This window comes from Tupaia chinensis, unplaced genomic scaffold (genome assembly GCF_000334495.1).
Source record: "Tupaia chinensis unplaced genomic scaffold, TupChi_1.0 Scaffold000020_1, whole genome shotgun sequence".
Taxonomy (NCBI): Eukaryota; Metazoa; Chordata; class Mammalia; order Scandentia; family Tupaiidae; genus Tupaia; species Tupaia belangeri.
Genome location: NW_006159450.1, coordinates 872,615 through 889,364, shown reverse-complemented (window position 1 = coordinate 889,364; position 16,750 = coordinate 872,615). Strand labels below are relative to the sequence as shown.

The window sequence follows — 16,750 nt, the reverse complement described above, 5'->3', positions numbered from 1 at the left end:
GAGGGCTGCCTCGGCTCCTCGCAGCCTGGCTCTCTGTGGGCCCGGGTACCTGAAAGCCCCCACTCGGTCCCATGCCCTAGCCGTGTCACGCCCAGAATGCTCCCCAGCGAGGACCAGCTCCTCCCATGCACCACCCGGCCCAGCTGCAGCTGGCCCGGAGCTCAGCCAGAACCCTGCGCCTCCCCACCCACGGTCTGAGCCTGCCGCTGGCAGGCAGCCTCGTCCTCTGCCAGAGGCGGGGACAGAGAGCCCAGGCCCAGAGCCCCAGTCAAGGTCACATCTGGGGGCAGGGCTGTTCAGGCCCCCGGTCACCAGCGGACAGACTATGCCGGCGAAGCACGCAATGCTCTGTAGCCGCACTTGCTTCCGGCAACAACGCTGGAGGGCGAGAGCGGGCAGGTAGGCACAGCCCCCGGCAGGCCCGGGTCAACCTGAGTGGGGGTTGCCAGTTCGCAGCCACACCGGCTGCACCTGGGCAGGTCCAGATGTCCGTGCCCCAGGGGATGGAGACCCAGGCCAGACTGCAGGCCCACCCCGAGCTTTCTGAGGACACCTGTGCTCCCATCCGGATCGGTGCCATGCAGAGGAAGCTGGAGCAGGGCAGGAGAGCCCCAGGCGTGGGCATACCCATGTCCACCTGGGTCGGCACAGGAGCCACACACAGGCTGGGGCGGCACTGCGGCCTCATGTCTGCTCCCGGGCGCCTTGGGCCTGGCAGTCAGCCTCCTGTGAGTGTGTGCACAGGGCTTGCGGTCCCCTTCCACATGTGTCCTGCCGTGTCTCTACATAGGCCTGAGTGTCTGTCCTGGAGGGTGCCTTGCCAAGCGGCCAGGACTCGGTGCCTGTGAGTCCCGTGGGCCCCGTGGGCCCCAGCCCTGCCAGTTGGGAACCACATCCTGCTCTTTTTCCTGGAACGTGCCCTGCCGAGCATGTGCAGGGAGTCCTGACAGCCCTCGCAGGAGCGGATTCAGGGTGGTAGCAGGTTGCCACGTCCCCAGGTCCTGCCCTCGCCAGGCTATGGACTGAATCCTGCCCTCATTCACATGTGAGATTCCCCCAAGGAATGGGTCAGAGGGTCCTTCGGGAGCTGATTAGGTCATGGTTCCCTCCTGCCACTGGAGACCCATGAGAAGACCCTCTGCCACCCCAGGAGGCTCCCCCACTGGGCCTGCTAGCCCTGTACGTGGACCTCGTCTCGAGAACCAAGAGAACACCTTTTCTGCCTGTCACTCAGTCCAGGAGTTTTCATCTGAGCAGGCCCAGGGTCCTTCTTGCTAGATTCTGATGGAGCCTGGAACAGCAGCTTTGCAGGCCTCCTGGCCGGCTGCAGCCCTGACCTGGGCAGCCCGTGAGGGGTCTGGGAAAGCCAGTGGGCAAGAGGCCGGCAGGGGCAGATGGGTGCAGAGGGCCAGGGCCCTACCAGCCATGCACAGGGGACTGGGCTGAGCACCGGCCTGTGCCAAGAGGATTCGGGGCCTCGGGGCAGGATACTCCACTGCCCGTGATCACAGCAGGGATCAAGGGCCAGTAGAGGGTGGCGTACAGAGCCCTGCACACTCGCCTGCACCTGCTCACTCGCCCGTACTTGCTCACTCGCCCGCACCTGCACACTCGCCTGCACCTGCTCACTCGCCCGCACCTGCTCACTCGCCTGCATCTGCACACTCACCCGCACCTGCACACTGACCTGCACCTGCTCACTCGCCCACACCTGCTCACTCGCCTACACTTGCTCACTCACCTGCACCTGCACACTTGCCCGCACCTGCTCACTCGCCTACACTTGCTCACTCACCCGCACCTGCACACTCGTCTGCACCTGCACACTGACCTGCACCTGCACACTCGCCAGCATCTCCACACTGACCTGCGCCTGCACACTCGCCCGCACCTGCTCACTCGCCTGCACCTGCACACTCGCCCGCACCTGCTCACTTGACTGCACCTGCACACTCACCTGCACCTGCACACTTGCCTGCACCTGCTCACTAGCCTGCACCTGCTCACTAGCCTGCACCTGCTCACTAGCCTGCACCTGCTCACTAGCCTGCACCTGCACACTCACCTGCACCTGCTCTACTACTGCTGGGAAAACCCAGAGGGGACCCCTGGGCCTGGGCAGATACCGACCTCTGCGGTCCTCCAGCCTGTCCGTGTCCCAGAACATCATTTTCCATGCAACTGTGATTCGGGTCCCTTCCCTTGATGGCAAATCAAGGGTTGTGAGGTCAACTCCTCGCTGCCACCGTGGAGAGGGCCATTTCCTTCGTGGCCACAGAAGGACAGCATGGGACAGTCTGGGTGCAGGCGGGGAGCCAGGCTGCCTCAGAGAGGAGGAAGAAACTCAGGGCAGGGTCCTGAGTCCCAAGGACCTGGTAGGGGCCAGGGTCACAGAGGCCACGCTGGGGAAACGGCCGGGACAGTGGCGCCCAGCCCCAGCTGTCCCAGAGTGGAGAGTGAGGAGGGACGTCTTCCCTGGGCCCAGGGGGACCCGGCGCCCTGCTTGGCTCCCTACGGGCCAGTCGCCGCTGCCCCTCTGGGGTGGACGAGTCCCCGGATTCCCCTAAGGTATTCATCGATGCGTGAGGGGGTCTCCAAGGGAGCGGGCGAGGGTGGGAGGAATAACCAGACTGCTCCCGCGGAGAAGCGCCTGGCGAGCTCCGTCCCACGACGCCTCGGACCCGGACCCGAGGTGCGGTGTGCGGGTGCCCCGAGCGAGCCGCGTGCGCAAGACCTCGGGGAGAGCTCTGCTGGGCTGGCGGGCGGCGCCTCGGGTGCCATCGTCGGGCGCAGTGCGGGGCTCAGCGGGCTGGCCCCCACCCACCCTGGGCTACGCGGAGGCGGAGCGGGAGCCCGGGGGCGGGGAGCCCGCAGTTGCTTTCGCGGTTGCTCAGCCGCGAAGACCGAAGACCAGAGCGCAGGCTGAGCCGGCCAGCGGGCAGGTAAGCCCAGGGTGGATTCCCGCGCTGGTGGCCCCCATGGCACCCCGATGGCTGCTCCTTCCGCAGACCCTGAAATCTGGGTGGAGGGGAGCCTGCCGCGGTGGTGCCGTCGGGCGCAACTATCCCTCTATGGCAGGTCTCCTAAGGTCGCCAGGGGGGACGGAGCGCGCCGACAGTGCCCCGTGAGGGCTTGGCGGTGACAGGGGTACGGGGCTGGGGCGGTCCGGGGCGCTGGGCCCGCTCCCCAGCCCCCGCGGGTTCTCAGTTGACCTGACCCTGCAGGGGGCAGGCGGGCGCTTGGAAAGGCAGCAGGAGTCCATGGGGTGGTTTTCTCAGTTACCGCTCCCCTCGCCAGTGCTTTTGTGCTTTTTTGCCTGGCGGGAGCCAGGCAGCTCGTGGCCAAGGGCCTGGGCGAAAGTTTACCAGCTGCTGATTTTTCTGGGGCAGGGGCTGACCTCCCTGTCTTTTCCGGACCCAAACCTCACCTCCCAGCCCGGAGTTTGGGAATAGAGCAGCCCTGTCCACAGGCCAAGGTCAGGCCTCCCAGTGGCTCTCAGTGGCCTGCAAAGGCCTCTGGGAGCGCAACGGCCTGGGGTGTCCTGATGCTGCGAGCCCTTCCCAGCCAGACCCTTGAGCCAGGTCCACCTGCTGCCTGCCACCAGGATGGGCGCTGGAGCGAGCTGGGGGCAGCTTAGGTGACCTCTGCCCAGAGCTCTTGCTCCAGCTCGGCTCTGATGCTGCCAAGGGAAGTCGCTCCACTAGCCCTGTCCCCGGCAGCCTCCAGCTCAACCAGTGTGTGTGCGTGTACATGGTGTGTGTGCACAGCAGTGTGTGTGCACAGTGCTGTGTCTGTACGTGTCATGGTGTGCATGTACATAGTGTTGTGTGTGTGCACATGTGTGTAGTGGTGTTCATGTTCATAGTGGTGTGTGTGTAGTGGTGTGCATGTATATAGTGGTATGTGTGCATGTATGTGTGTCGTGGTGTGCATGTACATGGTGGTATGTGAGGATACAGTGTGTGCATACACATACTGGTGTTTTTGTGTGTGTGTAGTGGTGTGCATGTACCCAGTGGGTATATGTGTGTGTATGTGTAATAGTGTGTGTGTATAGTGGTATGTGTGCATGTGTGTGTGTCATGGTGTGCATGCACACAGTGGTATGTGGGGATGCAGTGGTGTACGTGTACATAGTAGTGTGTGTGTGTAGTGGTGTGCATGTACCCAGTGTGTATGTGTGCATGTTGTGGTGTGCATGCCCACAGTGGCACATGGGGGTGCAGTGGTGTGTGTGTACATAGTAGCACGTGTGCATGCACACACAACTGGAGCAGTGCTGAGGGTGCGAATAGCAGAAGGGTGCCCGGACTGACTGGGCGTGCCCCGCACCATTGTTTCCCTGGGTCTTTCCAACGCCCATCGGGCAGGGCATGCTCGGGAGTGCTATAGCTACGAGCTGCCCCGCACGCCTGTGTCCATGCACCCTCCCCGCAGGCCGCAGATGCTGAGGCTGAGCGGTGCCCTTCGGAGAAGCTGCACGCCAGCTCTCAGCTGCTGTGGCCGGTTCTGGTCTGGGGCTCGCTCTTCACGTCTGAGTATAAAGCACGCGCCGGACATGGAGCAGCTACTTCCCAAGGGTGGGAGAGCGGGGCGACCTGAGTGTGACTAGCGGAGTGGGCCGTGCCCTGGCAGGAAGGTAGAGGACTGTGGGCAGAGCACAGCCCGGGGCCATCTGTCTCCAGGTCCCCACCAACCTGACTGCCTCTCTGCACCTCCCCACACCCCTGCCCCCGCCTGTCATCATGGGTGCTGGGACTGTCCCTCCCAGAGGAATGAATGCAGAGCCTCTGTCCCTGTCCTCCGCTGGGGTGCACGGGTAGTCCTGGTACTAAGTCGCCACCTTCCTGTGTGTTTATTTTTCATGCTGGCTGATGACCGAGCAGGAAGGAGCCCAGACTTGCCATGAGTAAAAGCAAATGCCCAGTGGGGCCCATGTCCCCCACAGCGGCCCCAGTTAAGGAGCCCAATGCCACGGGCCCCAAGGAGGTGGAGCTTGTCCTGCTCAAGGAGCAAAATGGGGTGCAGCTCACGAACTCCACCCTCATCAGCCCCCCACGCATGCCTACGGGGACCCAGGAGCGGGAGACCTGGGGCAAGAAGATCGACTTCCTCCTCTCCGTCATCGGCTTCGCAGTGGACCTGGCCAACGTCTGGCGGTTCCCCTACCTGTGCTACAAAAATGGCGGTGGTGAGTCCACACGGCCTCCCGAGCAGTGCAGGCGCTGGCCTGGCAGCATAGGTGTCGCCTCCTGGAAACGCACACACAGCAGCGGCTGCTGTCCCGTGCAATGGAGCCCTCGTGCCAGAGCGCGCGCTGGGCACGGGCTCTCCCAGAAGGGCGTCACACAACCACCCACAGCGCGGCCTCAGAGCAGTGGCTCCCTGGCTTCCCAGGACAACCGAGTGGGGGAGGCCAGTAGGAAGTTGGAGGTGCAAGAAAATCGCCTTCCTCCTCTCCGGCATCGGCTTCGCAGTGGACCTGGCCAACGTCTGGCGGTTCCCCTACCTGTGCTACAAAAATGGGGTGCAGCTCACGAACTCCACCCTCATCAGCCCCCCACGCATGCCTACGGGGACCCAGGAGCGGGAGACCTGGGGCAAGAAGATCGACTTCCTCCTCTCCGTCATCGGCTTCGCAGTGGACCTGGCCAACGTCTGGCGGTTCCCCTACCTGTGCTACAAAAATGGCGGTGGTGAGTCCACACGGCCTCCCGAGCAGTGCAGGCGCTGGCCTGGCAGCATAGGTGTCGCCTCCTGGAAACGCACACACAGCAGCGGCTGCTGTCCCGTGCAATGGAGCCCTCGTGCCAGAGCGCGCGCTGGGCACGGGCTCTCCCAGAAGGGCGTCACACAACCACCCACAGCGCGGCCTCAGAGCAGTGGCTCCCTGGCTTCCCAGGACAACCGAGTGGGGGAGGCCAGTAGGAAGTTGGAGGTGGCACCTTGGCTCTGCCTTCCAGTTCCAAAGGTGGTTTTCACTTTGGAAAAAACCCTCACAGGCCCGAAGACAGTTTCTTTGAGGACTTAAAGAGTATTTACAACATTTGTGGCCACCCTCACACTCGAGTGGAGGAAGATACTCTGGAAACGTTCCTGTCTCCACTGCGTCTCTGCACCTGAGTCAGAACGTGAGGACAAGGGGCAGGACCGCCCAGTCCCGGGGGAGCCAGGCGATGGGTACTCTTTGCTGTGAGTCCCTGGCCCTCCCGTTTGCCCCCTGGGCCTCCCTGCTGGGCGCCCTGGACTGAACATCAGAGGCGTTTCTGGGGAGGGCCCCACTGCACACGCACGAGTAAGTCAGCACTGTCACCCATCTCACCCATCGGGAACATGGGAAGACGGAGGCCTCCACTGAGGCAGAAAGTTGCCTGAAGACAGAGCCAAGGGTCTCTAGGCCGCCCCCCTCCGCAGCAGAGGGCCATGGCCAGGCCGGATTAGGGCAGACGATGGGCCCTGCTCTCTGCGCCGGGTGAGGGTGAAGGGAGCCCGGTGTAGAGGAGCGAGGCCCTGCCTTGGGGGCTTTCCGCAGCAGGGCAGCGTCTGCGACGAAGACACCACCACCACCACACACACACACACACACCACTCTGCGGAGCCAGGCTCTGCATACCAGGAGCCAGGAACCAGATCGGATCAGGACAGGGAGAGGACAGGCCAGGGAAGGGCCCCCATCTGAGCAGGGAGGCGAATCTGCAGAGGGGTCGGGCCTGCCTTCTCTGCTCGTGGGTGTGACTTCACGGCTTGGGCCGCGGGAGGAGTCGGGCTCTCGGGAAGGCTGTCGGGCACTGGCCACCATCAGGCATGGCGTGGAGTGAGGAGGCTCTCCCACTCCCTCCCGGGACATGCCTCGGCGGTGGGAGATGGGGTGGAAAGAGTTGAGCATGGCCAACTGGGATGAGCACCCATGGGAAAGGCAGCCCTCAGCTCAACCATTGCTGTGCCCACAGGCGCCTTCCTGGTCCCCTACCTGCTCTTCATGGTCATCGCCGGGATGCCGCTGTTCTACATGGAGCTGGCCCTCGGGCAGTTCCACAGAGAAGGGGCCGCTGGTGTCTGGAAGATCTGCCCCCTCCTGAAAGGTAATGGCGCCCCCTCCTCCACGGCAGACCCCGCGCGGCTCCAGAGCGTCCAGGCGGCCAGCCTGTCCTGGTGCCTGTGGTCCTGCTCTGCCGAGACACGTGGCCATGCATGCCGGGGTGTTTGGCTCCAGTTGAGCTAGAATGCCAAGGACATGAGCATGCGTCCCACACTTCCTGGTGAGCCCGCCCTGCCATCGCTGGTGTTCCTTTGTCATGAGTTAAAATGGCGCATGAGATAACCAACCGTCGGTCAGTCATCTACTATCCATTATCCATCATCTGTCACCTGTCTCCACCCACACATCTGTCTACCTGTCTATCATCTGTCTCCATCCATCTGTCTGTCTATCATCTGTCTCCACCCACCCGTCTGTCTATCATCTGTCTCCACCCACCTGTCTGTCTATCATTTGTCTCCACCCACCTGTCTATCATCATCTATCTCCATCCATCATCATCTGTCTCCAAGCATCTGTCTATCATCTGTCTCCATCTGTCTATCATCATCTGTCTCCATCCGTCTGTCTGTCTATCATCTATCTCCATCCGTCTATCTATCATCATCTGTCTCCATCTGTCTACCTGTCTATCATCTGTCTCCATCTGTCTCCCTGTCTATCAGCCTCTGTCTCCATCCGTCTGTCATCATCTCACTCCATCCATCTGTCTGTCTATCATCTATCTCCATCCGTCTATCTATCATCATCTGTCTCCATCTGTCTCCCTGTCTATCAGCCTCTGTCTCCATCCGTCTGTCATCATCTCACTCCATCCATCTGTCTGTCTATCATCTATCTCCATCCGTCTATCTATCATCATCTGTCTCCATCTGTCTCCCTGTCTATCAGCCTCTGTCTCCATCCGTCTGTCATCATCTCACTCCATCCATCTGTCTGTCTATCATCTATCTCCATCCGTCTATCTATCATCATCTGTCTCCATCTGTCTCCCTGTCTATCAGCCTCTGTCTCCATCCGTCTGTCATCATCTCACTCCATCCATCTGTCTGTCTATCATCTATCTCCATCCGTCTATCTATCATCATCTGTCTCCATCTGTCTCCCTGTCTATCAGCCTCTGTCTCCATCCGTCTGTCATCATCTCACTCCATCCATCTGTCTGTCTATCATCTATCTCCATCCGTCTATCTATCATCATCTGTCTCCATCTGTCTCCCTGTCTATCAGCCTCTGTCTCCATCCGTCTGTCATCATCTCACTCCATCCATCTGTCTGTCTATCATCTATCTCCATCCGTCTATCTATCATCATCTGTCTCCATCTGTCTCCCTGTCTATCAGCCTCTGTCTCCATCCGTCTGTCATCATCTCACTCCATCCATCTGTCTGTCTATCATCTATCTCCATCCGTCTATCTATCATCATCTGTCTCCATCTGTCTCCCTGTCTATCAGCCTCTGTCTCCATCCGTCTGTCATCATCTCACTCCATCCATCTGTCTGTCTATCATCTATCTCCATCCGTCTATCTATCATCATCTGTCTCCATCTGTCTCCCTGTCTATCAGCCTCTGTCTCCATCCGTCTGTCATCATCTCACTCCATCCATCTGTCTGTCTATCATCATCTGTCTCCATCCATCTGTCATCTAACATCTGTCTCAATCCATCCGCCTGTCCACCTATCTATTGTCACCTGTCTCCATCCGTCTGTCTGTCTACCTGCTTGTCTATCACTGTCATCTGCCTCTACCCACCCCTCTGTCTCCCTGTCTATCTCTCACCATCTGTCTCTCTGTATTGGTTTGCCGGGGTTTCTGGAATAAAGTACCACACATTGAGGGGTGTGGGGCTTGGACAACAGGAATCTATTGTCTCAAAGTCCTAGAGGCTAACATCAAAATCAGAGAGCTGGCAGTTTGGTTTCCTTTGAGGGCAGTGAGGAGCCTATGTCAGGCCTTCCTCCTTGGCTTATCGAGCCACCTTCTCCCTGGCCTCCCTTCTATGCCTGTCCCTGTTACAGTCACATTGGACTAGGGGCTGCCCTAATGACCTCACTGTAGCATGGGCACCTCTTAAAGGACCCCATCGAGTAAGGTCATAGTTCAAAGTACTAGGGCTAGGGCTTCAACAAGTGCATGTGGGAGGGCGCACTTACCTGTAACTTTCTCTTTCTGTCTCATCTATCACTCACTTATCTACCTATGTATCTTCCATTATCTGTATCTATCAATCATCGATCTACCTAGCATCTGGACCCATCTGTCATCTATTGGGTTAATAGAGAACTCATATATTTCTGGTTTTCTATGCAAAAATGCATCATGACATTCCTAACAACCTAATATATCATCTATCTCTCATCCATCCTCCACCCCCGTCTGTCCTCCACCTACCGTCTCCCTGTCATCTGCTCATCCATTCTCCACCCCCGTCTGTCCTTCGCCTACCGTCTACCTGTCATCTGCTCCTTCATCCTCCTCCCCATCTATCCTTCGCCTACCGTCTCCCTGTCATCTGCTCCTCCATCCTCCACCCCCGTCTATCCTCCACCTACCGTCTCCCTGTCATCTGCTCCTCCATCCTCCACCCCCGTCTATCCTCCACCTACCGTCTCCCTGTCATCTGCTCCTCCATCCTCCACCCCCGTCTATCCTCCACCTACCGTCTCCCTGTCATCTGCTCCTCCATCCTCCACCCCCGTCTATCCTCCACCTACCGTCTCCCTGTCATCTGCTCCTCCATCCTCCACCCCCGTCTATCCTCCACCTACCGTCTCCCTGTCATCTGCTCCTCCATCCTCCACCCCCGTCTATCCTCCACCTACCGTCTCCCTGTCATCTGCTCCTCCATCCTCCACCCCCGTCTATCCTCCACCTACCGTCTCCCTGTCATCTGCTCCTCCATCCTCCACCCCCGTCTATCCTCCACCTACCGTCTCCCTGTCATCTGCTCCTCCATCCTCCACCCCCGTCTATCCTCCACCTACCGTCTCCCTGTCATCTGCTCCTCCATCCTCCACCCCCGTCTATCCTCCACCTACCGTCTCCCTGTCATCTGCTCCTCCATCCTCCACCCCCGTCTATCCTCCACCTACCGTCTCCCTGTCATCTGCTCCTCCATCCTCCACCCCCGTCTATCCTCCACCTACCGTCTCCCTGTCATCTGCTCCTCCATCCTCCACCCCCGTCTATCCTCCACCTACCGTCTCCCTGTCATCTGCTCCTCCATCCTCCACCCCCGTCTATCCTCCACCTACCGTCTCCCTGTCATCTGCTCCTCCATCCTCCACCCCCGTCTATCCTCCACCTACCGTCTCCCTGTCATCTGCTCCTCCATCCTCCACCCCCGTCTATCCTCCACCTACCGTCTCCCTGTCATCTGCTCCTCCATCCTCCACCCCCGTCTATCCTCCACCTACCGTCTCCCTGTCATCTGCTCCTCCATCCTCCACCCCCGTCTATCCTCCACCTACCGTCTCCCTGTCATCTGCTCCTCCATCCTCCACCCCCGTCTATCCTCCACCTACCGTCTCCCTGTCATCTGCTCCTCCATCCTCCACCCCCGTCTATCCTCCACCTACCGTCTCCCTGTCATCTGCTCCTCCATCCTCCACCCCCGTCTATCCTCCACCTACCGTCTCCCTGTCATCTGCTCCTCCATCCTCCACCCCCGTCTATCCTCCACCTACCGTCTCCCTGTCATCTGCTCCTCCATCCTCCACCCCCGTCTATCCTCCACCTACCGTCTCCCTGTCATCTGCTCCTCCATCCTCCACCCCCGTCTATCCTCCACCTACCGTCTCCCTGTCATCTGCTCCTCCATCCTCCACCCCCGTCTATCCTCCACCTACCGTCTCCCTGTCATCTGCTCCTCCATCCTCCACCCCCGTCTATCCTCCACCTACCGTCTCCCTGTCATCTGCTCCTCCATCCTCCACCCCCGTCTATCCTCCACCTACCGTCTCCCTGTCATCTGCTCCTCCATCCTCCACCCCCGTCTATCCTCCACCTACCGTCTCCCTGTCATCTGCTCCTCCATCCTCCACCCCCGTCTATCCTCCACCTACCGTCTCCCTGTCATCTGCTCCTCCATCCTCCACCCCCGTCTATCCTCCACCTACCGTCTCCCTGTCATCTGCTCCTCCATCCTCCACCCCCGTCTATCCTCCACCTACCGTCTCCCTGTCATCTGCTCCTCCATCCTCCACCCCCGTCTATCCTCCACCTACCGTCTCCCTGTCATCTGCTCCTCCATCCTCCACCCCCGTCTATCCTCCACCTACCGTCTCCCTGTCATCTGCTCCTCCATCCTCCACCCCCGTCTATCCTCCACCTACCGTCTCCCTGTCATCTGCTCCTCCATCCTCCACCCCCGTCTATCCTCCACCTACCGTCTCCCTGTCATCTGCTCCTCCATCCTCCACCCCCGTCTATCCTCCACCTACCGTCTCCCTGTCATCTGCTCCTCCATCCTCCACCCCCGTCTATCCTCCACCTACCGTCTCCCTGTCATCTGCTCCTCCATCCTCCACCCCCGTCTATCCTCCACCTACCGTCTCCCTGTCATCTGCTCCTCCATCCTCCACCCCCGTCTATCCTCCACCTACCGTCTCCCTGTCATCTGCTCATCCATCCTTGACTCCCCGTCTATCCTCCACCTACCGTCTCCCTGTCATCTGCTCCTCCATCCTCCACCCCCGTCTGTCCTCCACCTACCGTCTCCCTGTCATCTGCTCCTCCATCCTCCACCCCCGTCTGTCCTCCACCTACCGTCTCCCTGTCATCTGCTCCTCCATCCTCCACCCCCGTCTGTCCTCCACCTACCGTCTCCCTGTCATCTGCTCCTCCATCCTCCACCCCCGTCTGTCCTCCACCTACCGTCTCCCTGTCATCTGCTCCTCCATCCTCCACCCCCGTCTGTCCTCCACCTACCGTCTCCCTGTCATCTGCTCCTCCATCCTCCACCCCCGTCTGTCCTCCACCTACCGTCTCCCTGTCATCTGCTCCTCCATCCTCCACCCCCGTCTGTCCTCCACCTACCGTCTCCCTGTCATCTGCTCCTCCATCCTCCACCCCCGTCTGTCCTCCACCTACCGTCTCCCTGTCATCTGCTCCTCCATCCTCCACCCCCGTCTGTCCTCCACCTACCGTCTCCCTGTCATCTGCTCCTCCATCCTCCACCCCCGTCTGTCCTCCACCTACCGTCTCCCTGTCATCTGCTCCTCCATCCTCCACCCCCGTCTGTCCTCCACCTACCGTCTCCCTGTCATCTGCTCCTCCATCCTCCACCCCCATCTATCCTCCACCTACCGTCTACCTGTCATCTGTTTACCTACCATCTATAACCTGTCCAGTGTTGATTACCTACTTGTCCTCTGTTTATCCTCTATCACCTATCATTTATTTAGCTATCATCTGTCTCCCATCTGTCCCGTCTTCCACCTGTCACCTATCATCTGTCTATCATCTGTCTCCCATCTGTCACCTGTCTTCTACCTGTCACCTATCATCTGTCCCCCATCTGTCACCTATTATCCACCTATCATCTGTCACCTATTCCTTACCGATATGTCACCTATCTACCTCATCTGCCGTTGAGCCGTGCTTGCAGTGCCACTGCCCCAGGAAGCAAGCATGCCTCCCGCTGCGCCTCAGCTCCTACGCACTGCGATTCTCCCCAGGAATGAGGCCCCTCTCCTCCTGAGCACCTGGAGGACACACCGTGGGCTCTGTGTTGGTGATGCCAGCACAGCAATTAAAGGGCTTGGAAAATTCTCAGTCACCTTGGAGCAGAATGGGACCTGATCCCAGGCCTGTCTAGCAGCACAGACCGGGTGCTTGGTCATGCTAGCCTCTGCCTCTCTAGAGCTGGTGCTTCGGGAAGGTTTGGAGACCTTGTCCTGAAGAGACGGCTGAGGTGTCCACTCAGACAGCCGGTGTTCATTAAGAAGATGATTAAGATTAGCCTTTGGATGTCCTCCGTTGCACAAGAGCAGACGCCCCAGTAGACCTCCCAGCAGTCAGTGAGTCGGTGGGTGCTCAAAGACCAGCCCCTGCCCCGCCTAGCAGTGGGGGCAGACAGCTGCCGAGCTGGGGCGCCTGAGGAGGAGCTGCCTTCCCAGCAGCGGAAATGCTGAGGCTGGCCGCGCATGACGGCTCCTCCTCGTCAGTTGCTGTCATTTGTCCTTAACGCCCGCTTGGTGAGTCTTAGGGCTTGAGCGATGGTTTCCCAAAGCTAAGTGACTCCCTGGCCCTCCTCTAAGATCGAACCACATGGAGAGAACCCGCCTGGCCACCTCCAGCCACTCAGGTGGAGGAGTGCAGTGGTTAGCTGGAGATAAGGGATCTCTGGGACCAGCAGCGGGCGTAATGGCTACATCGCTGGACTCCCACTTTGCTGCTGGAGAGAAGCAATTCTGATCACAAATGTCTGTCATGAATATTTGGGAGTGGGTTGAGAAAGGCAGTAGAAGATTGTGGAAAGAGCACAGGTTTTAGAGTCAGAAAGACTTGGTTTCCTTTAATTTTTTTTAGAATTATTTTCTTGGGGGATAAGCAGTTTGCATAATGACTATGCCACTGAACTCCCATGTAGTTGACCATGGTTTGAATCTCAGACCCGGTGGCTTAAACTCACGCCGGGTGCGTGTGTGTGCCCAAGATCCCAAGAGGAGAATGGAGGAGAAGGGATTTCAGCGTGGCCATCCACCCCCCCCGGGAGGGGTGATTTCTCGCCTTCTGTCTCTGTCTTTCTAGCAAGCACATGTGCCTTATAGCAAAAAAATCTCTCCCAAAAAAACAAAAAGAATACTCAAGGATCTCTTTGGAGACAGGCGTGTGTCTGCCTGCTAGCGTGAGAGTGCTCTGCCGAGGGCAGTGAGCCCGACTACTCATTCAGGGATGAACGAATGGTGTCTTCCCAGACTCGGAGTGGGCAGAGCTTGTGAGCTGGGATGAGCTTATGCTGTGGTCCCTGCTCAAGTCGCAGCTGTAGCCAAGCCTCTGAGCACCCAGCGGGACCAGAGATTAAGCTCAGCCATCATCAGGAGGAGAGTGCTGAAGAGCGATGGCCTCGTGCTGAGACGTGGGCTCTGGTGGATTTCCAAGGGCCACCCCCTTGGAGTCTGCAGTGTGTCATAAGTTTCTTATAAGACGTGACACTGTGCCCCCACTCCCTGCTAGGGAGCCTAATGTCGACTCAAATTAAATCTTGACCTCTGCACAGGAGAGCAGGGATGAAAAGGGAGGGGCGACTCGGGTCCTGGAGCCTGTGGGCCAGTAGACGAAAGCTAGCGTCCATCTGTACATCATACCACGAGAGTATTGTCGACAACGCTGCCTAAGTGAGTTTCTATACTCATTTATAAAATGTCAGCACGCCGTTCCTGAGAGTTCCACGGCCCTGCCTAGAGCTCGCGTGTTTAGCTTGGGTTGAGAGAGCATCCCCCCCCCACAGGCTCTGTAACTGCCTGCAGTTGGGAAAGTAGGCCTGGACATGCAGGATGAGAACGACCCCCCAGGCAGGGCCAGCTGGCTGACGGCGGACTCGGAGTCACAGCCCTGCATCCACACGCTAGCAGCTCCGGCCCGCTGTGTTCAGCTCTGAAGGCAGATCGCCGGGAGGGCTGTGCTGGGGCCGGTGTGGTCACAGAGAAGCAGTGACCCTGCGGACACGCCTCGGCCGGTGCCCACTCGCTGCCACCTCGTAGCCAGCGCTAAGGGAAATCGCAGTCTCAGGGAGCTGTCCAGCTTTGTTACCTTTGTGTGATATGAAGACACGAATGATTCGATGCAAGAAAACTAGGTGACTTTTTAAAGACAAGACACGTTAACTATTGCAGTTTATCACCACAGCGCTCCAATGCCTCGTGGGCAGCTTCCCGTTTACCTGGGCACGTGTCGTCTGTGTGAGGTTAAAGTAGGCGAGGCAAGAGCCGTGCTCCCTGGGTTCCCAACACACGCCTTCTCCTTCCTTCGTAAACTGCAGCTGGAAGAACTGCCATCTTCTCGTGTCCCCTCTTTCAGACGGGAGTATCAAATGGTACAGGGGCATCAGCTAAAATATGCACACCCCGGCGTGGGGCGGAAAGGCTGAGCTCCTCCTCGGGTGACTGGCGGGTCCCTCCTTCCAGAGGGCTCTCCCAGGGAAACGGGGCTGAGCGCTGGAGGGCGCTGTCTCCCTCTCCTCCCCTTCCCCTCCCGTAGGCCAGGAGCTGCCCCCAACCAGCAGCTGAGACCTGCCTTCAAAGCCAGGGAGGTCCCTGGAAGGCCAGCCGCTGTGAGGGCTGTGGGGCACCTTGCCTGTGCAGCCCCACGGAGCCCCCAGGGCGGCTTCAGCCCCCGCTGCGCGCCATCACACGCTCCCTTAACACTCTCTCCCACCATCTCTCCCTTCCACTCCCCTCTCTCCTCGCTGTCTCTCTCCATCTCTTCCTCTGTCTCGCTACGGTATGAATGCACACACGCACTCCCCGAGCTGATGCTGAAGACAGAGCCTGACAGAGGCAGGGTTTCTCTTGTCTTTCTCTGAAACCCCTGGCCCAGTGATCCATGTACGGAAGACAAGGGCTGCCCCGTCAGGACGTGTCTTCTCCGGCTGGAAGTCCTGGGATTGGCGCTCATTTCCAATGCTCTTGAAGCCAGCTTGCGGAGATGCTCCAGGGTGTGCCCAACAATGTTGGCCTCCCGACAGCATGGCCACCCCACAGCGTGGCCTCCCAACAACATGGCCACCCCACAGCGTGGCCTCCCGACAGCATGGCTGCCCCACAGCATGGCCTCTCGACAGCATAGCCGACCACAGTGTGGCCGCCCCAGAGCATGGCCTCCCGACAGCATGGCCACCCCACAGCGTGGCCTCCCGACAGCATGGCTGCCCCACAGCATGGCCTCTCGACAGCATAGCCGACCACAGTGTGGCCGCCCCAGAGCATGGCCTCCCGACAGCAATGGCCACCCCACAGCGTGGCCTCTCGACAGCATAGCCGACCACAGTGTGGCCGCCCCAGAGCATGGCCTCCCGACAGCAATGGCCACCCCACAGCGTGGCCTCTCGACAGCATAGCCGACCACAGTGTGGCCGCCCCAGAGCATGGCCTCCCGACAGCAATGGCCACCCCACAGCGTGGCCTCTCGACAGCATAGCCGACCACAGTGTGGCCGCCCCAGAGCATGGCCTCCCGACAGCAATGGCCACCCCACAGCGTGGCCTCCCGACAGCAATGGCCACCCCACAGCGTGGCCTCCCGACAGTGTGGCTGGCCCACAGTGTGGCCGCCCCACAGCGTGGCCGCCCCACAGCGTGGCCTCCTCACAGCGTGGCCTCCTAACAGTATGGCCGCCCCACAGCATGACCTCCCCACAGCATGGCTGCCCCGCAGCGTGGCCGCCCTATAACATGGCCTCTGACAACCTGGCTGCCAGAAACACGAGTGCCCGACTACACGGCTTCCCGAAGTTGGGCTGCCAGACAGTGCAGCTACCTGACGGCCCGGCCACCCGATAGTGCGGCGGCCCGAGGACCTGGCTTCCTGACAGCCGGGCTTCCTGAGGCGGCCGTCCAGGCAGCTCACTGAAAATCCAAACCATCTATCTCCCAGAAACAGTGGCAGGGGGCAGCGGGGCGAGTCCAGCGGACTGTGAAGAGCCATTGCGTGACAGCAGACTGGTCGTATAGCGCAGCGAGGGGGGGCAGTGAGGGGGGGGCCCT

At 59.7% G+C, this 16,750-nt stretch overlaps 1 protein-coding gene across 1 annotated transcript in view; it reads left to right on the top strand.

Annotated features, from left to right (window-relative positions):
- The first annotated feature begins 2,877 nt into the window (after positions 1-2,877).
- SLC6A3 (solute carrier family 6 member 3) overlaps positions 2,878-16,750 on the top strand; it is a 61,219-nt gene continuing 47,346 nt past the window's right edge. The window contains exons 1-3 of the mRNA XM_006140123.2: positions 2,878-2,942; positions 4,887-5,191; positions 6,951-7,082. Coding sequence (XP_006140185.1) covers positions 4,906-5,191; positions 6,951-7,082 — 418 coding nt within the window. The 5' untranslated portion in view covers positions 2,878-2,942; positions 4,887-4,905. The remainder of the gene's footprint in view (positions 2,943-4,886; positions 5,192-6,950; positions 7,083-16,750) is intronic.